Source organism: Mchenga conophoros, linkage group LG12, assembly GCF_057382185.1.
Source record: "Mchenga conophoros isolate Kocher_MC1m ecotype Shallow Benthic linkage group LG12, M_conophoros_male_GT1.1, whole genome shotgun sequence".
Lineage (NCBI taxonomy): Eukaryota > Metazoa > Chordata > Actinopteri > Cichliformes > Cichlidae > Mchenga > Mchenga conophoros.
In genome coordinates, this window is record NC_140537.1 from 28,498,991 (window position 1) to 28,524,531 (window position 25,541).

General features: G+C 40.2%; 1 protein-coding gene across 2 annotated transcripts; it reads left to right on the top strand.

Annotated features, from left to right (window-relative positions):
• Window positions 1-674: 674 nt before the first annotated feature.
• On the top strand, window positions 675-24,276 carry LOC146562839 (A disintegrin and metalloproteinase with thrombospondin motifs 12-like). Of its 2 annotated transcripts, XM_085295048.1 has the most exons (24): window positions 675-1,379; window positions 1,522-1,880; window positions 6,444-6,621; window positions 6,775-6,983; window positions 7,065-7,148; window positions 7,923-8,047; window positions 8,150-8,299; window positions 9,086-9,229; window positions 10,870-11,014; window positions 11,102-11,194; window positions 11,347-11,492; window positions 11,668-11,837; window positions 12,417-12,550; window positions 12,718-12,838; window positions 13,768-14,012; window positions 14,214-14,355; window positions 14,474-14,600; window positions 15,247-15,457; window positions 15,589-16,743; window positions 16,839-16,991; window positions 17,188-17,364; window positions 17,827-17,973; window positions 18,102-18,255; window positions 18,446-24,276. In XM_085295048.1, exons 1-24 carry the CDS (start codon window positions 1,262-1,264, stop codon window positions 18,562-18,564), a joined length of 4,806 nt encoding a protein of 1,601 aa, XP_085151174.1. In that variant the 5' UTR covers window positions 675-1,261; the 3' UTR covers window positions 18,565-24,276. The 2 variants fall into 2 exon arrangements, with proteins under 2 accessions (XP_085151174.1, XP_085151175.1); XM_085295049.1 differs by lacking the exons at window positions 675-1,379; window positions 1,522-1,880 and having other exon boundaries at window positions 6,509-6,629.
• Window positions 24,277-25,541: the final 1,265 nt, after the last annotated feature.

A 25,541-nucleotide genomic window follows, 5' to 3' on the forward strand; every position in this document is an offset into this window, starting at 1 on the left:
GCTGAAAGCCAAGCAGTTCAAAGAACACTGTTGCCATTGCAACTTGATCTAATCACGATGAAGGTTAAAAGTATCCGTCCATCCAGACGCTAGTGTAGATGAATCACTGCAAAGAAATTTCACGTCTAAAAGAGCGTCTGAAGGTGCCTTCCTTCTATAATAAACTTTTGAACAGTGAATGAGATGAGTCGCCCCCTGCTGGCTATGAGAAAAAAGGGCAAGTTTTAGACAATCCGGGATTGCACACTTCTTTTTTTTTTTTTTTTTTTACATAGGTTAGTCTCTGGATGTTTGAGAGTGGGCGAAATAAAGACCAGAGCATTAAATAATCTAGAATTCATCTGTTCAGTAAAACAAGCGGGCTCATTTAAATATATTTTCCACACAGCTTGACAGTGGAGCGATCCCGCTCATGACGCTGATTGGTTAATCGTTCATCTTTCACCACGCCCACTTATTTTTAATAATTAAGAAACCAACCTTTCACATAACATTATCACGTCATTCAACCTAGTGAGGTGGACAGTTGGTTGAAAGGGTCAAGGCCAACACATATGCCTATAAATATAAACTAATACGTAACTATACTGAGCTAATTCATTTTTACAATCTTCAAAGCACAGCACGATATTCCTCCTTTGTTAGCAGGGCTTTGATTTTTGAATGACAGGTATTTAGTCTTATCATAGCCAAAAACGGGATGATGGACTTCGTGCGTGCACGTTTGCACATCTTTGCAAAGCTGTAGAAAACTCTGCAAACTTTTAACGCCCATGTACTAGTGATTATGCCACTGGTAAAGGCTGGCTGTAGCGTAGACAAATGCAAACAACAGTTTTGATTGCAAGAGCTGCTGGATTTAAACTGATGCAAGCAACAGTCTATTAATTTTATTTGCGCGTCGAGTCGCATTAATGATGCGCCATCTGCGGCGCAGGAGACAAGTCTCGACACAGGGCGAACCGGGCTACTCTCTGAAGCTTGTTCTTCTGCGGTAGCTTCTTGTTCTGCTCCCTCTGCTCCCCCTCACTCCTGCAAGGAAAAAAGACACTGATCCAAAGAACACTCCTCCCCTCCTTCCTCCACAGAGACATTGCTTTCTCCCTCTTTAAACCATGATCTGGCTCCCAGCTTTCCTCGGCGCATGTTTCCCCTCTGAGCTTGCTCGTGTCATGACACAGTGCAGCGAAGGGTCGCAGTGGTCCCCTCTAACGCCACGGGAACCCCAAAGACGTGGGGTTTGAGTTTGGTTACATGAAATATGCCATGTTCGCAGGACTGCACGGTTCTTTTTCTGCTGCACTTTGTTTTGAGTTTGGCAGCTGGCCACGAAGGGCTCTCAGTCTCTGGCAGTCTCCTCTCCTTCTTTGCAGAACAAGGTCAGTGTGCTGTGGTGCAATTCTGTGCATGGCCCGACTAAGTGCATGACTAGAAGAATTTGTATCGTTAAGTGCATATCACAGTCAGTATGCACTAAAGGTAAAAGGTCTGTATTACCTGTGTTTAAACTCTGTTTTGTAGGTCAGTTGTCAGAGTCAGAACTGTCCATTGTCCACCCAGTGAAAACCGGCGCAGATGGAGGATTCATCTCCCACTCTTTGTCTCACCACTTTAATGGTGGGAGAATCAGGCGAGACTTACAGTCCCATCCTCAAGAGAAACAGGTTTACTACAAGGTCATCTTCAAGGGAAAAACCTTAATGTTCAATTTGACTGCAAACAATCACCTGGTTTCAAATGACTACATCCTGGAGAGCAGGAATGGCAGTGCCAACAGGACTGAGCATCGTCTTTCTGATGGAAATTCTTGCCACCTTCTTGGCACCGTGGAAGCGTCTGATGTGCGAGGAACTGCTGCCATCAGCACCTGCAGTGGGCTGGTAAGGTGTCACAGTGTTTTATAGCTGTAAAGGTAATTTTATTCTCACTCTCATTCATCAAATTGAGCTGGTGGATGCTTGTGTTTAAATCAACATGCTTTTATCATGATTTTTTTTAAATTACACCAGATAGCAGCTATCACTATGGGTAAACTGGTATGCGGTTTAGGCAACTCCTCCATCTGACAGTGCCCGTCTGTTAGTTTGCTCTTCAGAGACTTCCCGACACTGTTTGCTGAAGGACTGTGCTGCAGACCTTCTGACGACTGCTGCTTCTCAGACTGACATGAGACCCTTTCCGTCTTTCTTGTGGTTCAGATGTTTTTCGTCTTCTTTCACCCTCACTCATTCATAAATTTGCAATCATGGATTATCTGTTCCTTTAGAGACACTTTGCAAACGCAACAGGATGCAAGAAAGTTTCAGTAATAGATCTTGGCACATTCTTGTGCGTGAGTGAAGCAGTAAAGTTTGACAGATGGACAGATTTTTTTTTAACTTGGGCTATAGTGTTTCTGTTCAAATAAGCAGTTTAACTACAAAACAGAGAGGACACCTGGAAAAAAAAATCAGAGTGATCCAATATATGAAGAAATATTTTTTTAAATACGACGTGAACAATTTGTGGTTCACTGATTTCCGAGAATTTTTAAGTTGTAATCCATCCATTCAGCACACAATCTTATTTCAAAATGCACTCTGGGGTTTTTGTTTACACAATATTACAACATTTTGAAAAGGCTAAAAAGTACGAGTATGTAGAAGAGGATGAACTTCCTGCCTTTGAAATGATAGGATGTGTCACTTTTAGTCACAAAGAATGTTTCAGTGTTCATGTTTGATTGTGTCACAGCAGGAATTCCACTCCTGCAGGGTCTTGCCTCCTGCCTCTGTGCTATGTGTGTGTGGGTTTCCCTGCATGTTTACACAGTTCATTTGTAACATGTGACTCAGGACGAGACCAGAATGACAGCCAACCTAGCAACATAATTTATATCTGACCCATTTCACAGCCGCTCATATAATCCTAGAAGGAAAAATGTGTTGCGTCACTCAAAAATCCACATATCTGCAGCCTAATGGCGTTCTGGGGATTTTCCTGCAACACAGAATTCCCCAGTTAGTCCCTTCACTCCAACCTATGAGGGAAACTGCTCTGATTTATTACACAGACTTTCTGTTCTGTGAAAGAAGGTTTATAGCTGCTAAACCCAAACAGAGACCACTAAACAGCTAGACTCAGCCAGACAGATGTGGGAGTGAAGCCCTACCAGCTGCTGCAGAGATTATTCACCCTCACGACACAAGTTGAAATGGACTACTTACAAATAGGAATTCAAAATAATTATTTGTTAATGTTGCATGAATAGGAAGCAAAAGGGATGGAGAAAAATGCTTTATATAATTAATAATAACACAGAGTTGGTTCAGTTAAATTGTTCAGCTCCTTCGTGTTTTGTTTTAGTAAAGATAATTTCTCTATAAATCTTCTCTGTAACAGTTAGCATTGTTGTTGTCTTTAAATTCAGAGCTGACTGAAGAAAACAATATAAAATCTTTAACTGTCTTCCATCTTCATTTGGTCGGCCAACAACCCCAAAAAAAGAAAATTAAGTTATTTATATTGTCAGAATTTTAAAAGTTGGAAACAAAGGCAGTTTTCACTTTTTATAGTCATAATAAATGAGTTACAATTAAAATATTGACCAAACGTGACAAACTCCACCCATTACGCAGCAGACAATAGAGCAGTGTCATGATTCTTCGTTGTTGTAAGGCAACAGTGAAGCTGCTATTACATTAATACCTCCAACTGCAATTTTAACATCCTGCTTCTGGTTGCAAAAACAAGGGTACAGTTGCTCAAACAAATACACTTTTGCATTACACTGTGTCTTTACAGCATGCAGGTAACCCTTCACCTTTTCTATTTACTGCAAACATGGAACCATGAAGTGGATAGCAAAAGGGTGGAAAATGCTTTCACTGTTCCTTTTATGTTTTTTATGGTAAAACCATTAATTTAGGTAAACCTAAAGCTTTCTCAGTGGAGACTTTTCTAATCCCTGAGGCCCAACGTGAAACAAGAATTTACAGGTTCAGACCTATTATACTGGTATTTTCCCCACTTAAATGCATGTTTGTTCCACCATGCACATGAAAAAATGGCAATAATCTTTTTGACCTCTCGGGAAGAAATGAGCTCGCACATAGAATCATCTTATGAATTAAAGAGAGAAGAGAAGTAAGTGTAGGGAAACATGCAACTACTGATAAAAAGCTAAGAATAAATGCACCTTTGTTTGCCAGTAAATTGTTGTGATTAATCATATTGCAGTAACAAGCACCGTTTGACCCCACCTTTCCTCGTGTCGCTCTAATCACTGCAGAGTCAACAGGCTATATAACAGAGACTTTATTTCAGACCTAGTTGGCCAGCACTCAGAAACCCACAGAAGCAGGGAACAGAAGAAAAGCAGTTCCATATGGCTGATGTATTTAGAGCACAGACCTGTGTTATGGTAACCTCCCCTGGCTTTGCCACCTCACACCCAAACAACATGCTTCCTCAGAGAAAGGGGATTATTGGTCAAGGGGGGCTAAAGGGGAAAGAGCTGGTCAAAGTGAAGACTGATATCCAGTTTAATGCTGTTGTCACAGAAATTCATAATTTCATTCTTCAACATTCTTCACTTTGTTAAAATGGGAAGCAAAGTCCTTGTTAGTATCCTTGCAAGTTTCCTTTGTTTGTTTAGCAGAGGCATCACAGAAGATCTGTACCTGGTCACAAGTAACATCATAACCATATGTATATGTATAAGCAACTGCAGACTGTGTTCCACAGTAGAACAGCATTTGGTATGCACATCAGGCAGAGAAATGGTCTCAGTGTTTGGAAGGGCCTCCCTGTAGCATTCCTGCTTGGCTGATCTGTACTCCACCACCTGTCTGTTTCTGCTGGGACTGACTTGTGTTTTCCCACAGGAATACGTACAGGAGACTATGATAGAAAACATTACTAACAGAACTGCCCATCACATGCTTGATTTATTTTCATACAGTCTATGTTTTTCTTGCAGGAACACGATACAACTCCAAAAGCAAAGATGTGATGATATATTATTCCACTCACATAGTGTTTGCATGAGATATAGAGAAACAGTGAAATCAGCTGAGTGTTCTCTGCACAGGGCCTTCGGGAAGTCTTCCCAGCTGACTGTAGATATCATCGTGCATGCCTTGCAGATGAGGCCACTGCAGCTCTGAATAAGTCCTCTTTGACCTTTATCAAAATTGTTTTTAATTTGATATATATATAGGTAAAGTTTGTTTAGTACTTGCAAGACTGTAGCTTTTGGAATGACTGAAAAAAACAGTCCCGAGCAGCTTGTTTCATAAATTCATTACAGCATATAGGGTAAAGTAATCTTTTCAAAGACTGAACTCCCTGAATCAAGCAATGAGATATTCAGTCAGTGACTTTTTTCTTTTTCTAAGAAACAGATGTGAAACTTGTCAGGATGACCCAGAAAGCTGAAACTACTACTACAGTAAACAGTGGGGTAGATCCCCAGAACCACAATCAGCCAAACCATAAATACTGCATGGCCTAATTTTTCACATCTGCCCTTGGCTGCTGAAACTATCTGAAAAAATCCAAGAATCATGTTCATGTTTTTAAAACTTTATTTATTTTTTTGTTCAGAGAGCCTCTCTCTTTGCTCAGCTGCACTGACGCAGACTCTCTTCTTTCCATTCGACTGTTGAAAGACTGTTGGTCGTATGTCTGTCAGTCTGTGTTTTGCCGGTTGGTTTAATGAAGGAGGGACAGGTTCATCCTGGATCAGTCTGGGCATGTTTGGACTTATCTTGATTAAAAAAATAAAAGCCCATACAAACACTCACAGAGTCACTTTAACTTAAACAACATTCCTCATGAATATGTTTATAAGCAGAAAAGTGAACAGAATTGCATTTTATGCCTGATTGCATGCATGTCCTGTATTTTTTCATTTGCATTTATGTGTGTGTTCACCAGTAGACCTCACTGAGCGGCAAGTGAAGAAGCCGCACCAGTAAGAACACGTATTGGCATACTTAGCAAGAAGTTGTTGTATTACTGCAGCAGCATAGAGAATGTGCCTGAGGGAAAGGCTGATATTCAGATCTGTTCACTAATGATAGCTTCCACTCACATGGAAATTACTCTGGAGCGACGTTTTTTAGCAGGTTTAAGGGGACGCCTATGCCTCAGCTTTGTGGTGTGGAAATTGTAGAAGCACTATACTTTTTGGTGATTTGTTGTCAGGCTTTTAAGTGGTTCAACACAATAGTATGCTTGATAGGCTTTTTGTTTCACTCACAGTCTGAGAATGCCTGACGTTAGACTTTAATCCACATTAAGTCTTTGGCATGATTTGGGGATAAAATCTGTGACTGAGTACAATACAATGATGATGATTGAGAGTGTAGATTTGCCCTAAAACCTAAGCTTGCTATACCCACACTTGTTGTGTGTTTTTACTGTACACATTTATTCCATCAATGTATTATTTTCCACAGAGAGGCTTCTTCGCCTTGGCAGAGGGACACTATTTTATAGAGCCTGTCCAGAAATCTTCTGATGATCCTGCTGGGAGTCGAGAGCCCCACATTATCTATCCAAGAGTTTCTACACAAAGTCAAAGAAAAAAACGAAGTCTTGAGTCCAAAAAGACGCCCAATCCCTGTGGAGTTCGAGGTGTGTATGTGAGTCCTGAATTAGTGTATGGCGTGTTTGTGAGTACTCTTCTGCTGGTGTTCAAGGATTTTTTTTTCCTCTGGCTGTGCTTGTGTCAAGAAAGATAAGCCACAAGTGTACTGCAAATAATGTCTTCAATTATTCACGCTTTAGATGCTCCAACTGACTCCATCCAGGTGGAGATGGAGAGGGAGGAATGGGAGAGGGAGCATCGGAGAGGGGAGGACCAGGGTCAATCGCGTTCACAGCGCTCAGTCAGTAGAGAGCGTTGGGTGGAGACCATGGTGGTGGCTGACTCCAAACTTATCCAATACCATGGCAGTGATAATGTGGAGTCCTACATCTTCACTATCATGAATATGGTGAAGGGTTTGAATGAACTTTTTTAGTTGATGTAAAGGTCTTTTAAAGCCTTTTACAATGAATTCTCTCGCTGTTGACAGGTGGCCGGAATCTTTCATGATGCTAGTATTGGGAATGCCATCCACATCATCTTGGTGCGCCTCATTTTGCTACATGGAGAGGAGGTACTCTTCATCTGAATGAAGTCTTTAAGAAACCTCAATGTGCTTTTATAACATTTGCTTTGGCAATTCTTACACTAAATGTGGAACAAGAAAAGTGAGCTCACTTTCCAGGTTAGTCTGAGATAAGGTGGACAAACTTCTACAAATTTGCATAGTTTTCTAATGTGTAATAACGAGCTCTGATGTCTTGTATATAATGTGTATGCCTTGGCTTACGGCCTTACCACACCCCAACACACCAGCAGGACCATGCCTTCCTAGTACTTGAGTGGAATACTAGGTGCTGTAAGTTTAGAGTGGATGAAGCTTAGATGTTAGAGCAGGTCATCTACTAATCGAAAGGTTGGTGGTTTGATCCCAGGCTGCTTGAGTCTGCACACCAAAAGGTCTTTGGGAAAGATACTGAACCCCAGTTGATCTCTGATGTGCGCATCATCGTGTGACTGTTAAACAGAAAGCACTTAGGTCGAAGGAATGTTGTATAAAGCAATTTAACTGTTTGTGAAGAAGAGTGCAGTATAAGAACAAGTCCATTTAATAACCACATTATTTGGAAAATGTGATTGAAAATTAATCAGTTCTGATGTCTCGCCCCTCCTCCTGACAACATCTGAAGCTCTAGGTTACACCTCTTTACACCTTATAGTACACACTGGGATCTGCAAGTATTGAAGAAAAATGTTATCAAGTTATTTGCTAACTGTTCTGTAGCTACAGTTTTAAAAAAAAAAAGAACAACAAGTATGTGAAATTATTTGTTTGTGCTTGTTGCAGAAAGGGTTGAAAATTGTTCACCATGCAGACACCACCTTGGCTAGTTTCTGTGCTTGGCAGAAAAACCTAAACCCCCAGAGTGACACACACCCGGCTCATCATGATGTGGCTGTGCTGATTACCAGGCAGGTGGCAGATAACCCAGCATACATCGGCAACCTCAAAAGCTTAAATGAAATGTTTATACAGATGACATACAGATGACTTGTATGCGTCTCCCCCTATAGGAAAGACATCTGTGCTGGAATGAACCAGCCGTGCGAGACTCTGGGTCTGTCTCATCTGTCTGGGATGTGTCAACCCCACCGCAGCTGCAACATCAATGAGGATTCGGGTCTACCTGTTGCCTTTACAGTAGCTCATGAAATGGGCCACAGGTCAATATGTGTGTGTGAGAGAGTCTGGATTTGTAATGACTGTGAAATACTAGAATATTGTAACAAAGAAAGAGTCTGTAGTTCCTGTGTTCGGTTACTGTCTTCAATGTAGTGTCATAAAATCCCCTACCATTAGCTCACCAGCCTATTAGTGGACTGCTGGTGTGCAAATAATGACTAAGTTTCTAATAACCTGAAAGAAAAGGAAAGGATACCTGAGAGTCCTGTTGTATTGTGGGTGTAGATCATGTAATAGCACTAAAAGTGAAAGGACAGAGGTGTTGGGTTTCTTTTTAGCTTTAAAGTTTAACTCAAGTTTAGTTGAGTCCAAAGAATCATTTGTTCCATCAGAGGAGGCTTTAACTATAAAATGAGAGCTGTTCCACGTTCCATTTGTGGTTAATTTCTGGTCTTTTGTCATGTTCAACTTTGGTTAAGCACCGTTAATGTCAACAGCTCGACTGATGTCAAACCACACCATATAATGTAGAAGTTATGTGTATTTGTCTTCTCGTTATCTTGTTTGTGCAGTAATTTAAAGTGCTTTTCCACTTTGTACTGTCATGAAACTCTAGAGTAAGAGTTATATGTACACAAACAAAAGTAAGTCAAATATCTGTTGACCTATTTCAAATGTGGAAACAAATGTGTTACAGGACTCAGCACATTCACTCATTGTGATTGCTCCATTATGGCAGTGTGAGCCATACAGACCACTATCCTTGTAAAATACTTCTGTGTAATCACGTTATCATGAATATTAATGCAGCTTGTGTCTGAACACAGCTTTGGAATTCATCATGATGGCCAAGGGAACGACTGCGAGTTGGAGGGGAGACATCCGTTTATCATGTCCAGACAGCTGATGTATGACAGCTCGCCTCTCACTTGGTCTTCCTGCTCCAAAGAATACATCACACGTTTCCTTGAGTAAGCCTGAATCTGTACTTTTGTCTAAAGTGGGTTAGTTTTACATCTATTTGTCTTTGTTAAAAATGCATGAGATGTGTGTAATCTATGGGAATTTCCATGTACCTTTTTTCTCTCTCTCTCTCTCTCTCTCTCTCTCTCTCTCTCTCTCTCTCTCTTTTTTTTTTCTTGACAGCTGCACGGAGATTTAGCAGATATGCTAGTGCGGATTTGTGTTGAGGTTGTGAAATTGATCCAAAACACACATTGGGTGTGGTGTGTGTTGGGGGGGGGGAAAAAACACAGGCTATTAAAACAAACATGCAGTAAACCATGGCTGCAATGGCAAGTTTAAAGTGAAGCAAAGAACTGAAGCAGGAAATTATGTAAATGACAGAAAAGTAAGAAGAGCCTAAAGCAACATTCAGAGGGTGGCAACCCCTGCACAAGTATCTGCAAAGCTGGTTTCACACGTTAACTCTGGACAGCTTAGGATGATCAGGACATAGCATTGTTGGGAATTGTTCTATTTATACAACACGACTTAAACACATATGTAATCCTGGAAAAACTTAGATGATGGTGCTGCTTCAATATAGTCTACACGAGATCAGTGCGATCAGTCACTACAGGGACTTAGTGTTAGGGAGTAAGCGCAGTAAAAATCATTAAATTTCCAGTTTATCTGGGCCAGACATCTACATCCTTACATGAAGATAAACTGGTAAGAAATTTCACATCTACAGAAGTGCAAACATATATGATCAATCGATTAAAAATATATTTGTTCACAACACTTTAAAAGTCCTTTTTTAAATCTAAAATCCTTCTTCTCATAAACAAGGTCCTGAATAATCAAGTCCCATCTTATCTTAAAGACCTCATAGTATGATATCACCCTAATAGAGAACTTGGCACCGAGACTGCTGGCTTACTTTTGGTTCCTAGGATATTTAAGAGTGATGTAGGAGGCAGAGCCTTTAGCTTTCAGGCCCCCTTTCCATCGAACCAGCTCCCAATTTGGATTCAGGAGATAGATTCCCTTCTTTCTTTTAAAATTAAGCTTAAAATATTGTTTTTTGTCCCTGAACCCTCTCTTAGGTGTACTGCAACAGGCCTAGGCTGCTAGGCCTAGGCCTCCCTCATTCACTCCCTTAATCATTAGTTATTATTAGTTATTAATCTCTGCCTCTCTTGCACAATGCTTCTTGTGTCCAATCTCACCCCCTCACCCCAAGCCAGTCATGCCAAATGGCTGCTCCTCCCCAAGCCAGGGTCTGACAGAAGTTTCTTTCTGTTAAAATGGAATTTTTCCTTCCCACAATTCCCAAGTATTTGCTCATGGGGGTTCGTCTAATTTTTTAGGTTTTCTTTGTATTATTGTGGGGTCTTTACTTTACAATATAAAGCGCCTTAGAGCAACTGTTCTTGTGATTTAGCCAGTTACCACAAAGTCGAGGTCAGAGCTCATATATGTGAACTGGATTATTTTTGCTGTTATAATTTTTGCCTTTTTAAGTAGTTTTCCCAGGTTCTAGTCTATTTAAGTGTTAATGTCTAGGTCTCTTTGCTTGAGTTTGAGCATTCAGATTTTCTCCTTTGACTCCCAACCACCATACCCTGTGATAAACAAATATCATATCTTTGTTTATCTGCCTTAGTCGTGGTTGGGGTTTCTGTCTGGATGACCGTCCTTCAAAGAGGGACTTAACCACGCCCCTGGCACGCCTCGGTGTACGCTACACCACACATCACCAGTGCCAGCTCCAGTATGGACCAAATGCTACCTTCTGCACTGAGGTTGATGTGAGTATTGCACAAGCACAGAAAAGTAAATCTTGTAGAAAACACTTTCTTCGCTTTCTTATTGTTTTGGGGTTATGTTTCTTTCAGAATGTTTGCCAGATTCTTTGGTGTTCAGTAAATGGTTCCTGCCGCTCTAAACTGGACTCACCTATAGATGGTACTCGCTGTGGACCAGAAAAGGTGAATTGTGATAGTCTAGGTTTTGTTTCCTTGTGTAAACAGACGGGTACCAGCAGCATCAAGAAGGTGGTACTGTCACAGAGACATCAGCATTGTCTTATTCCAGCTGAAGTGGTATTTAACTTATATCACTATTCTGTATTCTAATCCAGTGGTGTATCTCCGGAGAGTGTGTGATTGTGGGTAAACTCCCAGAGACAGTGAATGGAGGCTGGGGACAGTGGAGTACCTGGTCTTACTGCTCCAGGACCTGTGGTATTGGAGTTCAGTCATCAGAGAGGGAATGTAACAACCCCAAGTAAGAAATGAGTCTAACACCCATTTGAAATAGTTTTCACACTGTATGGCTATAGAATTGTTTTTTTGTTTTTTGTTTTGCAGTTCACAGGTTTAATGTCATCTGCCCCCAAAATACTGACATCATGTTGATTTTTTTTAACTGGTTCGTTCAAGTGTGGTGCTCTTTTCCACAGGCCAGAATTTGGGGGCAAGTACTGTACCGGTGAAAGAAAGCGTTACCGGACCTGTAACACAAAGCCCTGTACAAATAATATACCAACTTTTCGAGAGATGCTGTGCAGTGAGTTTGACACTGTGCCTTACCACAATGAGCTCTACCAGTGGATCCCTGTGGCAAACCCATGTAAGTACTCACAGCCTTAAATATGCAAGAAGCTTTATTTTTCAACATGCCAGTGATCACAAACACTGTCAGTGCATTAAAAGCAAACCTGAATAGCAGATCACACAATAGAACACTGTCAGTCTCACAGTACAGTACTGTATATTTTTACTAAAATTAAACTTCTTTTTTTGTGGGACCACACAACAAAATTGAGACCCACGGATATAAAGTGGAAGATTAGTAGATGTAATTGTATGTGTCAAACAAAAGGGGGCAGCATTTGTATTTAAAAGTCCACACTGATGCAGCTGCCGACTACATTACAGCTCAGCAGGGGCACAAAACTGTAACTCACTTCCTGTCTGATGTATTTTTGTTTTTCTTTTCTTCTTTTGCGTTCATATCGCTTTTATTATTGTCAATCACTATATCTTGAAAATAACAGAACAGAATTATTTTCCCTTTTTAGCTCTTTAAAAATATATAACAAAATACGCTCACGTCTTAAGTGAGAAGCATGACTCATAACTGGCTCAAATAGACATTTTAGCAATTTGACAACATTATCAATTTGTTTCATCTCACCGTTATTCTCAGTAAATCCCTGCGAGCTTCACTGTCGACCAGTCAGCCAGTACTTTTCTGAGAGGATGTTTGACACCGTGACAGACGGAACACCGTGCTTCATGAACAACAAGTCCAGAAACATCTGCATAAACGGCGTGTGCAAGGTAGTGTGGCTGGGTAAGAGACAAATAGAGACTGGGGAGGGCTGTAGTGAAGCAGGCTGATACACTGCAGAGTTACTAAAATGTTAAAAAGGGATACTTTATGGAAAAAAACTTGAATTGTTATGTTTTTGTTTTATTTTAATGTGTTGTGTGTCTTTGGTTTCTAGGAGGTCGGCTGCGACTATGGCATCGACTCAAACGCAGTGGAGGATCGTTGTGGAGTCTGTTTGGGCGACGGCACAAGCTGTGAGACAGTTTATAAGTCATTTGATGAAGAAGGAGGCTTTGGTGAGTGCAACACAAGGAGTATTTTCAACAGCTGGAAACAAATTAAATTATCTCAACATAAGACATCATGCCATTACAAAATTGTGTTGTAACGCAAAACAGACAACCTATTAATGAGGAAAGCTTTGATGTACCAACTAGAAGAGTGTGAAAACACAGAGAATTCAAACATGTCTATAGGCACAAAGTCATTCGAGGACAGTTCATTCCCATTACACCATTGTGTTGTTTCTTTGTTGTCATGGCAGCCATCTTGTCCACATGGTGCAGCTGTTTGTCCTGCTGTACTTGGCTGCTGTTATGTTATGGTGTGTGCGTGCATGCATGTGTAGCTACAGGCCCGTGTTTGCATTTGCCTAAAGATTCGCATCTTGTGCTGCTTTTACTGCCCTCGGAAAAGTATAACTCACCTGCCAAATCAACATGCCGCCAAGACAGATTCATAGAAAAGAGGCTTTAAAACAATAAGAATTCTCTCCTTTCTCTCCTCTCGCTCTCTTTCTGTATGTGTTTGCCCTGCAATGCATCCTTTCCAGATAACCAGCCCAGATGTGTGAGACTTCAAAAGACTTAGACCAAGGCCAAACCTCCCCCTCCTTTCACAAACACACACCTTCCCACAAACATCATTAAACTCCAGAGACCCACTCACTGCTGTTTTCGTCCTCCCCCATCCCGCCCCCCCATCTACACAATAAAAAACAGAGACAGGGCAGTGCCCCCCACGCTGAATGCACACACGTACAGTCACAGACATATGCACACACACACACACACACACACATGCCAACCACCCCCACAGACGTATCCCACCCTCTATTAAAGATCAGAGAGAAACTGTCTGGTAGTCTGGATGTGAGTGTGGCAGCAGCCATGGTGGGCCATCCATTACTCTGCTGTGACTCTGACTTCCCTCCTGAATCTCCCAGGGTACGTGGATGTGGGTGTAATACCTGAGGGGGCACGGGACATCCTGATAAAGGAAGTGGTGGAGGCAGGAAACTTCCTGGCTCTGAGAAGCGTGGGGTCAGACGAGTACTTTCTCAACGGCAACTATATCATCCAGTGGAATGGGGAGTATGAGGCCGGCGGGACGACGTTCTTCTACGAGCGCAGTGGGAACATGGAGAATCTCACCGCTCCTGGACCCACCAAGCAGCTAGTCATGCTTCAGGTAGGTCGTCATATTACAGAGGTGAAACATTTTTGATATGTGTAGAAGCTATTAGAGAAGTAAATAAAGTTCCCTGCACTTTATTGTACCCCATACAATTAAATATCTCTGGGCACTTAAAAGCATAAGACAAGGAGTACAATATCATATTGATGAGATGGTCTCCTTGGAAAGGTACTCATAGTTCATGTGGTTGTTCAGTTGCTGTTTCAGGAGAAGAATCCAGGTATAAAGTACGAGTACACCATTAAGAAGACCAAAGAGACAGAAAATGAGATCCATGAGCCTATTTACAGATGGAGACACGGAGCGTGGACAGACTGCAGCACCACCTGCGGCTTAGGTCTGAGTCACATTTCAGTAAAACAATTTTCTTTCTTTATTCTCTCATACCTAGTAGGATAATTTAAGGATTTTTGATAGGATCATGATATTCTTTCTGGATTTTTGTCCTTTCTTAGGTGAGCAACACCAGCCTGTGCGCTGTTTTGAAGTGGATGTGGGCGTAGTGGATGAGTCTCTGTGTGACCCAGACAGCCGTCCAGAAGATAGACACAGGAAGTGCAAGAATATGGATTGTCCTGCAAGGTCTTAATATTTTATATTTTTTAGCCTTTTTTTGTCGCGGTCTGTACTATTATGTCCAAAAGAATTGCTTGAAACTTAAATATTTCCATTTATTTTTATTAACTTTCATTTAAAACCTTATCCTTACAGCTTTGGTTTGCAATTAACCTGCCCTGTTGCACTGTGCTTGATTATACTAATTAAAAACAGTGAAAATAAAGGATTTTTATCACAGATAAAAATTCTCTTTGTCGGTTTGAAATCTCAATAATTTGTTTTAATGGCTAAAATGTGTTTGCATCAAAAGAAGTTCAAATTTATAGTTTTGTTTGCTTTAATCGCATCAAAGAGTTCATCAAAAAAAGAAAAACGAGTTCCTATAAATCACCAGTTGTGGACAACATTTTATTTAGCCAAGTTTGCTATTTTAAAAGTTTAGCTTATTTGGTTAAATAACAAAGAACTAAATTCAAAAAATGCACTTCTTTGGTTTTGGCACTGAAATGCAGGTATTGAGAATGCTATAAAGCATTTTGTAAGCTACAGCTCTGTTCGCTGTGTGAGAAAGATAACAACATTGTCGCTTGCCTTGCATTCCCCATTTATTTATTTGTTGCCAGTGGTCTCTTTATTCACCTTCTTTTCCTGTCTAACTCCTTGCCCTCAGGTGGTGGGTTGGGGGTTGGCAGCAGTGTACAGCCACCTGTGGCTCAGATGGACTGAGGAAACGAACGGTTCTCTGTGTCCGCACAGTGTTGGGAGAAGAAAGAGTGCTCCACCCTGTGGAATGCAAGCATCTCCTAAAACCAAAGCCTGTGGTGCCGTGCAACAGAGACGTACCCTGTGGACAGGAGTGGCTAGTTGGCAACTGGGAAGAAGTAAGCCTTTTTCTATGAATTTTATTTGCTTTTGACTTGAATCTTAAAGATCACAGACTTTCATGGCATACTGTAAAACCTTTCTTTATTTGTAAGGTAATGTCTTCTTTGTGTTCGTTTCTTCTTTGCAGTGCCCTGTCACATGTGGAGGAGGTGTTCGCTCCCGCCTAGTCACCTGTGCACTGGCACCCACAAAGACCTGTGACCCCTCGACTAAACCTAGGGCCAGATCACTGTGTGGCTTGCAAAACTGCCCAAACTCAAGTCTTCGTAGACGATTTGGGCCTGCATCTAAATACCGCCGCATAAACATCACTAAACCTCACTCCACTAAGCATCCTGGTTCTCCTTCATGGAATCCCATGACCACCCCGGCCACTGCTGCACCTACAACTGCTATCACTAGAACCAACAAGCAAATTACAACTACCATTTCTACCACCATCTCCCTTTCAACTCCTGAAATAATAAATCCAGATGATCATGACTTTAACAGCATGATGAGGAAAAATGAGGGTGAGAGAAGGAAAGTTTCCCCAGTTAAATCCAAATCTGCTGAAAAGGATGGGAAAGCAGATGAAAAAAAGGTAGACGAGGTAGAGGAAGAAGAGGAGGGTAGCACTCCAAATGTGCTGCTCTTCACCCCAGGATATGATTATGTTGTTGATCCGATGACCGAGGAGGACAGGATTATTGATCTAGATGTTTTTACCACAGCTTCACCACTGAAAAATCCTGTTAAATCAACCACAACAGTATCACACTCACTCATCACACCCACTCTCCAATTGAGTCCACTCACTGTGCACATAACCAGGGCGCCGACCACATCTGCATACTCCACCCCACACACCAGTACTGAAACGTGGGCAAAAACCACTCACTTTTTATCTGACCCCCACACCACCTCACATGTTAATCCCCCCTGGACACACCGGGTTGCGCTGACCACTCCCATGTACAAGTATCACTCAGTCACATCAAAAACTGGTTATCACGCAAGGAAAGCGCCTTCTACAACAGCAAGCAAACAATCCACTATGACAGCATTACCACAGCCCACATTAAAGACGAATAAAATGAAGAAGCTTGCTGTGACACCCAAAAAAACCACCACTGCCACTCGTGCTAAAAAGCCTACATCCAGGGACAAAGGTAGTCGGTCTAAGAGCCAAAAGCAGCGATCCGGACATCATAAGAGCAGCTCAGGAAGTGACCAAAGCAACTTGATGGCCATAGAGCCTGTCGATGTGGATGTATTCTGGGTTGTAGGAAACTGGAGTGAGGTACTTTATCAGGATGCTATCCTACTCTCTAACTACAGGCTTGACATTAATGGTAACGTCTGAAATGTTTTTAATCAGAAATTTCTCCTCCTCAGTGTTCAACAACATGCGGGATCGGAGCAGTGTGGAGGACAGTCAAGTGCAGCTCCCAGAACGACGAGGACTGTGCCAACGTGAAGAGACCTGAGCCTGCTCGTACCTGTCACCTGCAGCCCTGCGCCACCTGGCAAAGTAGCAGCTGGAGCAAGGTGAGTAACGTTAGATTTCCTCCAGTCACTGAATCTGATAATTGCGCTTCTTACTTATTAAATATGCTTAATACTTAATTGTACTTACACTCATTGTCTATTACTTTTCCAAATGAAGTTGGTTCATTCAGACCCGACTTTTTTTTTTCTTGCCATTTGTTTATGAGTCGGTTATTGTTTATAATTTTCTCCAAAGTGTCCGGATGATTGCGCGGTGGTGGGAAGGAGGTACCGTGATGTCCAATGTGTTGATTCCCAGACTAAACGTCCTCTCAGACCCTTCCACTGTCAAGCAGTGTCCAGCAGACCCCTTAGCACCTTGATTTGCCCCCACAAGCCCTGTATGAGCTGGAGTGCATCACCATGGGGACCGGTAGGAAAAGCATCCACTCACATCTCTATATATGAGACATTTGTAATCATGTTTATTAAAAAAATAATATTTTTTTTGTCTTTTCATCTCCAGTTGTGACTATAGTTTGGACTTTACCTGCCTTGGCTTTTTAGATTTTTTCCCCCTTAAATTCAACAGTGTTTTGGAGCCTTGTGAGCATGATTCTTTAATCTTGAAAATTATCATCACTGTTTCTAAAGCTGCCCATTTTTATTTATTTAATTATGTATTTTCAGATTTTGGTACCATTTCTACTATTTTCATCACAAGCCACAGTTATTTCTGTTCTACTGGAAGATGTGGCCTGAACTGTTTGACACTGAGGATTTTTTTTGCCACATGGTGTCTCTTGTGTTACCGTTACAGATACAGTTAGAAGAGACTTTATTACAATCTTAGAAAAAGAAAATTCACCCTTTTGAATGCTTTTGTCTTTCTCAGTGTTCTGCCAGCTGTGATGAAGGTGTCAGAGAGCGCCTGGTGTATTGCCCTGAGCCTCATCGCTGTAGCAACACACTCAGGCCAAACAGTACTGAGCCGTGCAGTTTAAAACAGTGTACTTGGTGGAAGACTGGGGACTGGGAAAAGGTCAGCTATACTTTACACATTTAATGAATCTTTAAATGTTTCTGTGCAATATAAATTTATATTAATTAGGTTTAAAACAGAAGTAAACTAAACTATAATTTTATATATTTTTTGGTGTGAATTTGCAGTGCTCTGTGAGTTGTGGTGGAGGCCAGCAACAGCGTGCTGTCAACTGTGTAAGCAAAAAGGATTTGGCTGTAATGCCAAACAGCCTCTGTGAGAAGATTTCCAAACCAGAAACACTCAGGAAGTGCAATATGCAGGAATGCAAGACAAACAAAGGTTTGTATGCCAAAATAAATTATTTGGATGAAGATTAGCAAAGCAGATTACCTGTTAAAACATGAATGCAGTTTCCATTACGTTTTGTTTCTTGAGTGAGTGAGGGAGGTGTTTTGGTCAAAATCACTTAAATTTGATATCTATATGGCTTTAAAGTGTTTGCTCTAAGGTTGTGTTCCTTGTTATGCAGGTCCACTTTGCAAGAAAGACACCATGTCCTCTCGCTTCTGTGACAAGCTGAAGCGATTGGGTCGCTGCTCTCTCAGGTCGGTCCAGAAACAGTGTTGTATCACCTGTGGTTCTGGCTAACTACAACACTTACTGTATCCTTCTGAAATACTGGTATAAAGCCATGTCATCCACAATCTAGGAGACCAAAGTATTAATGACCACATCAACAAGCTCCTCTTAATCAACACAAACAAACAAGGATTTCTTTTTTCCCACCAATTTGGGGTTTTGTATTTTATTTTATTTTATTTTTTCTTGAAATATCAGAAAGGAAACAAACCAAAGCACTGATGGTACACATTTGGACTGTTGGAGATGTTCAGTGTTAGAAGAAATGCTTGAGCTATACAATTTGAAATATTTTCTTGGTAAATTTAAATGATATTTGAGAAGCACAATTCAAGAGTTATAAAATCTCACCACGTAGTGTCATAAATTTGGTTATAAATTAAGACAAACTATGGACATTTCTTCTTTCTTAGTCCTTCGGAAAATATCTTTTTGTACTAAAGGTGCTTTTATAGGCGATGTGCTGATGATTAACAGCACATGTTACTATTCTTTTATGTCTTTCTGAGATAAATGGTAAATACAGAATGTAAATAAAGATGTTCTAATACTGATAATCTCAGGCCATTTTCACACATGAACTCGGGTGCAGTCATTGTCTGAAGTTATCCGAGACAATGACCTGCAGTACTCATACACGGGCTTAATTGGTAATCGTATGGACTTTGTGCTGTGGAGCTGGTGGAGCAAAGACACTTTAATGTCTTTTAATTTGAATTTGCTGTCACACAACTCCCATGGGTAATTCCTAGAAAAGTTCAGGGCTGCAGTTCAGTTCATGCGTGAAAACGGTTTAAGTCGATTTATACTTTTTATGAATGAATTTCTTTTTTTCTTTAAAAAAAATGCTTGAACATGTGTTTATGTTCTGAGCTGGCACTGGATGTTTACATTATCATTGGTATATGTTCCTGCTTTTAGTCATTGTTGTTACAATTTTAAAGGATAATTAAATCAGCTGCAGAATCTGCACAATCCTGCAGTTAAACCTGTGGTGCTTCTCCTCTGGTGTGAGATTTACCAATGAGAAAGAGGTGTTGCAGGTCATCCCTCTCAGGTCACTCTAAAGTTGGCCACTGTGTTTAATGTGATGTTGTACAGGCATTATCATTGTCACGCCCTGGGTATGTCACCCTGACTGATTTGTCCTTCTCATGGCTCCATCAATAAATGTGACGATAAAAGACAATTGTGCTGAACATCCATTTGTAAATTTACACCTACACTGTTGCTTGAATACCACAAGTATAAATAACAATCCAGCCTTCAATAACCTTCTTTCCATAAGTGACTTCTACTTTGGGACCTTTTGTGTCGACAAGGTCATTCTCACCTGAAAGTGCCGCATGCTTATGAATGTGTAACACCTGAATCAGCAGCACCAAGCTCTGTTTCAGGGATTGGGTTCAGCTGGCCCAGATTTATCAGGCTCCTCTGTGCCGGATAACTTGACACGAATGGACTTTGCCCTGCTACACGCACCCTGCGGCTGTCATTCAAGCCAGAGACCAAAAGTTAGTCAGCAGTAATGGAAGGAGTAACACAATACAGGGTCAGTGTGGAGCCTTGTGTCCTAAAACCCACCAGTGAGTGTGTGTGCGATTTCTCTGCGTGTTTTCATTACAAAGCAAACACCCATCAGTCGTATTACCCAACCACACGTGTTGCTTAATAAGCAGTTGACCTCAAAGTTGGGGAATAACTAAAAATATCTGGTTTGATTTCAGTTTCGTGGTGATTGTAACTTCCTTAGTATGAGATTCTATAAACAATGATTGTGATTAATGACACTGGTTTTCTGATGTCATACGTAGTTTTAATCAATGTCATCTTGGATTTTTCATCCAACAATATAGTGTTTTTACTCATCAATTTATTGCTTAAGTGACTGGCCCGGCACAGCTAATTTTTAGCTGTTTTGAAAGCAACATAAGTGTCTGATTACTGCTTTTTCTTATAAAAGGGCAAATGGTAATAAAATTACTCTCAACAGCTTGTGTTCTAAAGCCAAACAGTTGTGGTTTGGGATTCAAAAGTCAAATGTTTATTTCATTACTGTCTGATTTTCCAGACCTTCTCTGCACAATGCCAACAGTAGCGAACAGATTTTGCATCCAAATCTTTAGGGCATATTACAGATGATGGTTAGAGCATGCATGGCAGGTATGAATTTTATTGATAAATAATATCACCGTGATGTCACGCACTGGTTTGTAGACTTACTGTTAGCATTTTGTCACTGATGATGCTGTTTTGTTTTTGTTTAGTTTTTTTTGTTGTTGTGGAAGCCAGGTGTGCCCAAGGGCGCAACGCAGAGTTGCACATACCTCCTCATTAGGACTTAAAAGTAAAAGACTAGAATTTTACTCATCCAAACCACACCACAATATCTGTATCTCACAGTAGGTCACATTATTTGCCAGAAAAATTATTAAAAAGGTAAAAGACTAACACCACAAAGCCTAAAAGTCCACTCCAATTAGTGTCTAGGACTGTGAGCCCTAGACAGCTTTCAGGTATACCAGTGGATGTATTAAACAACTAAATTACCTACTCCACAGTTCCAGAAAGGCCAAAACAAGTTTCATGTCAGGCTGTAAACGTGGTTTTTAGTGCTGTTAAGTTGGGCGTTTTAACATGGAAGTAAATTCGATTTTCGTATTTTTGCCTAAAGCCTCAAGTGGTCACTCCAGGAACTGCATTTCGGCTTCATTTTTTTTTTTTTTTTTTTTTTTTTTAGCCGCTGAGTTTATCTATGACACATTTAGATAGATTTGCAATCATTGCTGTAGCATATTGTTCTCTTTTTCAGAGTCATATGCATCATTGTATTGCGCTATTACTGGGGTGGGCGATATGGTTACAATTTTCTTGTCAAAATACTGAATAAATCACGATGATGTTTTTTGAAAAACCAGAGGTGCAATCCTTATCCTATCAGGAATGTCTTTTTTTTCCTAATCCTGCAAATGCATAACAATACAACTTATCTAAACATTTAAAATCCACAATTAATATACAGTATAATTTATTATTATTCATAAAGCTGACTTGGAATTGTGCGCACAGAATCGTCACTCTAAAAGAAGAGCTTCTAAGGTTTACAGGTTATATATAAGGTTATATATTTATATAACAGTATGGTAATATTGTTTGCCATTATATTCCTCGGTGTGGTGAAAAGTATAGTTAATAAAATGCACTGTCACCCCATATTACCCTGCAAAAGTCACAAGACATCTCTGTGTGGATCAGTTGATCCAGTGACTGACCTGTAAATAAATTCCTCTGCCCTGCTGAAACTGACACTCAGCACAGGAGGATGATGTAAGTCCTGTTCATGACCGGGGAGATAACACGACAAATATCTATGGATCACTGCAAAGCAGGAAACAGCAACCTCATCTTGTGGGTTACCAGACACCCCCTTCAACACAACAGCCAGGAACACATGAAATATTTACATTTGATGACCAAGGGGAAAACGAGGCCTCCCGTATGAGCCCGGCAAATGTTAGCAAGTTATCTGCTTGGAACGTGAAGTAACACATTTTCCTGTGATCTATCAAAAGCTATCATTAAAAGAGAATGTTTCTCTAATCTAGTTGCTTAGCCCTCAAATCCCAGAGTAAACCAAAGCACAGGCTTGAGGAAGAAGGCAGTTCTATGTAATCCCTACACCAATTGGCTGTTTTTGAAGGAAGAAGTTCAGTGTGGTGACTTTCATCTGGACCCCATCAGGTTGCATGTCCCCAGGCAGTTAGACTGGTATCTCTGTACCAGGCGTGTTCCTTTATTAAAGCCTTGGCCTCCTCTGACCCAGCACACACAGTGCAGGCCCCAGGGAATACAGACACGCGTTTACACACACACACAGTTCCCACAGGCCAGTGTAGCGGTTTGCGAGTTTAATTCCTTCATGGACCACATATGGACTTGAGTTTAAGTAACTGAGAGTGTGGTGATTTTCTTTGTAAAACATCTGCTTAATGATGGTGTACCAAAGAGGAGGGGTCATTATTCCCACAGTGAGGCCAAGCAGAATCAGGGACATATGATATGAATAAAGTGCATTTCCACAGTGGAACTTGTTAATGTGATACAGAAAAATGGATCGGACCATACTGCCAATCCACCTGCCATAAAGGTCAAAATTATAGCAAAATGGGCCAGAATTGACTTCAACAACTCACCACTGGGGTGGAATTGCTCCACTTGGCATGCAACAAAAAATAAGAACCTCTAACTTATATTGATATACCAACAATATAACTCCTATGTTCAAATAAGTGCTACATTTTTTGACAGGGCTGTCAAAAAATACGATTCAGATTCAGCCGCCAAAGACTCCAAACCGGCCCACAGGAAAATGTAAAGACGTTGGACTTCTCATTGCATTTTCAGTTTTTCTTTCACGGCTTTTCCTCCTGATAAACACATACCCTGTGGTCATTCATACTAGACTATAGTAAGTAATAGATACATATTTAAATGACAGAAACATTCCTGTTTTTTTTTTACTATCAGTCGTAGAAATTTCTAATTTTTTTTATAGGGGGTCACTAGTAAAGAAAAAAAGTGAATTTTCCAAAGTTTTGTTATGTCAGGACACTATAGGAAATTAGTTTCCTTAACTTTTTCTTTAATTTAACATGTCTGTTTCTTACAATTTAAAATTCATGCTGACATCTCTTCCATTTACGACAGCAGCATTTCTTTATCATGTAGAAAAAGAGAAATGAACTGTTGATAATAAAGGGCTAATTTATTTTTTTATTAAACTGCTTTACACTGACAGACTGACTGGTTTGGCACACTTAAGGTCAAAGTGAGCTGTTTGTGGCCTGTGGTCCAAAATGAGTTTGACATTGCTGTTTAAAGATGATTACAATATTTAATTAGAAATAAAATCAGAGTAGAAAATTGGCAAAGAAAAACTTTGCTAGACTTATTATGTGTAAAGTGGCCAGACTTTAGGCACGTTTTGCTAAGTGGAAAAAAAGTATTCCAATTTTTTTTTTACTTTCTAGAAGACAGAATTCTATTTAAGTAGTTTAATAGTGTGTAAGCTGTAAAATATAATATAAATATAAAATCTATTCAGTATTTATATTATCTCAAATAAACATACTCAGGATGGAGAATTGTACTTTTCAGAATCATAAACATATTATAGCATAATTATTGATTAACTGATGTGTATTAATTGCATCCCTGTGCTGCTTCTCCTGGAGGTTTCTTCCTGTTAAAAGGGAGCTTTTCTTTCCCACTGTTGCCAAGTGCATGCTCAGAGGAAAACATACGCAAAAAATGTAAACACAGAATGCTAATTTAAATAAAAATGCATTAACCTTTTAAAGTAAAAGGGAAACATTTTGAAATATCAAATAGTGTTTCACCTAGAACACTTCCAAAAGTAAGTCTACTTGTGATACACAAATATTCTGCTTTGAAGCCCATGTTGCTCCAGTTTACTAATATTGCAGCTACAAGTAATACTGTTTCTGTGCTTTCTTTCTAGTACAAATGTTGGTCACTGAATAATCAGCAAGTGTGATTATTGTGTCATCTTGTCCGTTGTATGGCCCGATTTTTAAATGTGAAATCTAAAACAAATCAGAGTAAAGAGCCACCTGATGTGCTTTGTCAGTGCAGAAACAAAAGAGCCGTATCATGTGAAAATGTTACGATTACATGGTAAAAACAATAAAATGAATCTCTTCCATGTGTGTCACCTTGATTCATTTTGCTTTTTGGCAATTGGAGCTGTGTGAAATCAAATCTCCTCTAATGCGTTTAAATTTCCGGTATTTGCTTTTATTGTAATTATGTTTTTACTTTTGAGAATAGTGTAAAAACAGAGCTAGAGCTACAGCCTGTAGGGAAGGATCAGAAGAACATTTGTCTGTTCTATTATTTTTTGTCTTGAACTTTGAAATGCAATTCGGGGAGATAGATCTATAAAGATAAAACTAAATGCTAAAGCTGTAGATCGAGGAGAAGAGATGAGTCTGTCTCCAGGCCCTGGAAATCTCACTTATATTGCATTTAGCTGGAAAAGAAAAAGACAGTTATGGTTGTGTTTACAAAGAATTTGCTCCTTGGCCTCTAAAGAAATCCTCCAAATCTTATGAGTCTGTCAACATCATTTGAAGCCTACATCCCTCTGAGGCATCCACAGATGACAATCATGTTAGACCTGTAGGTATTTCTGCAGCGTTTTAGACTGTTACATCTCTAAAGGTTTAACAGCATCTGAAAATGTAATGCACGCTTTCAATGTGAATTTTGGGGGGGGATTATTAAATGCATAAAGTGTAAAACTGGTCTTAGCTGTAAGTGAAATAATCTACAAGCTTGTATATTACCCCTTGGTAGCATTTAAATTTAGTATGTCATTGTCTAATTAGCAGGACATACAGTATTTATTCATATATTCTGCATCATTTAAGTGCTTCTAAGTTGTTTGAGCCAATCAGTGGAACATTTTCATTCATCATTAAATTTAATACATTGTAGATATATGCAAATGTACATGGAATTATTTGTGCACATGTCCTTGATCCCCTATGTCCACTACGTGGATTCAGGTTATCACAGAAGGAGCGGACGCCACAAAGGAACTGCTGATAACACTGTTTTGTTTGCAACCTCAGATAAAACCAAGACCAGAATTGAAGCCAAACTGCTTCTCTGGCCATGGACCGCTGACAGACATTAAAGCAGGCCCTAAAATTGAGGACTTAAGGGAAAAAAAGCTGGGACCAGGAAATATGCTGACATTAAAAAGAAGAGGATCAGGGAAAATAGATAAGAGTCCCAGCAGCAAATTTTGTTTATCGTGCTGGATTGTTAAAATGCTACTTTATGGTCCTTGATAATGGTTAACCTCATAATAATCTGCAAAAGCTCAGCTAGTTTTGATTTTATGTCCAAAACACACACAACAGACAATCAAACAAAACTCGTAACACTTGATATATTGT

Coding starts and splice junctions, on each gene's coding strand:
- LOC146562839 (XM_085295048.1), top strand. CDS start 1,262: ATGCCATGTTCGCAGGACTGCACGGTTCTTTTTCTGCTGCACTTTGTT. Junction 6,622..6,774: donor CAATCCCTGTGGAGTTCGAG/GTGTGTATGTGA, acceptor TTCACGCTTTAG/ATGCTCCAACTGACTCCATC. Junction 12,839..13,767: donor TGATGAAGAAGGAGGCTTTG/GTGAGTGCAACA, acceptor TGAATCTCCCAG/GGTACGTGGATGTGGGTGTA.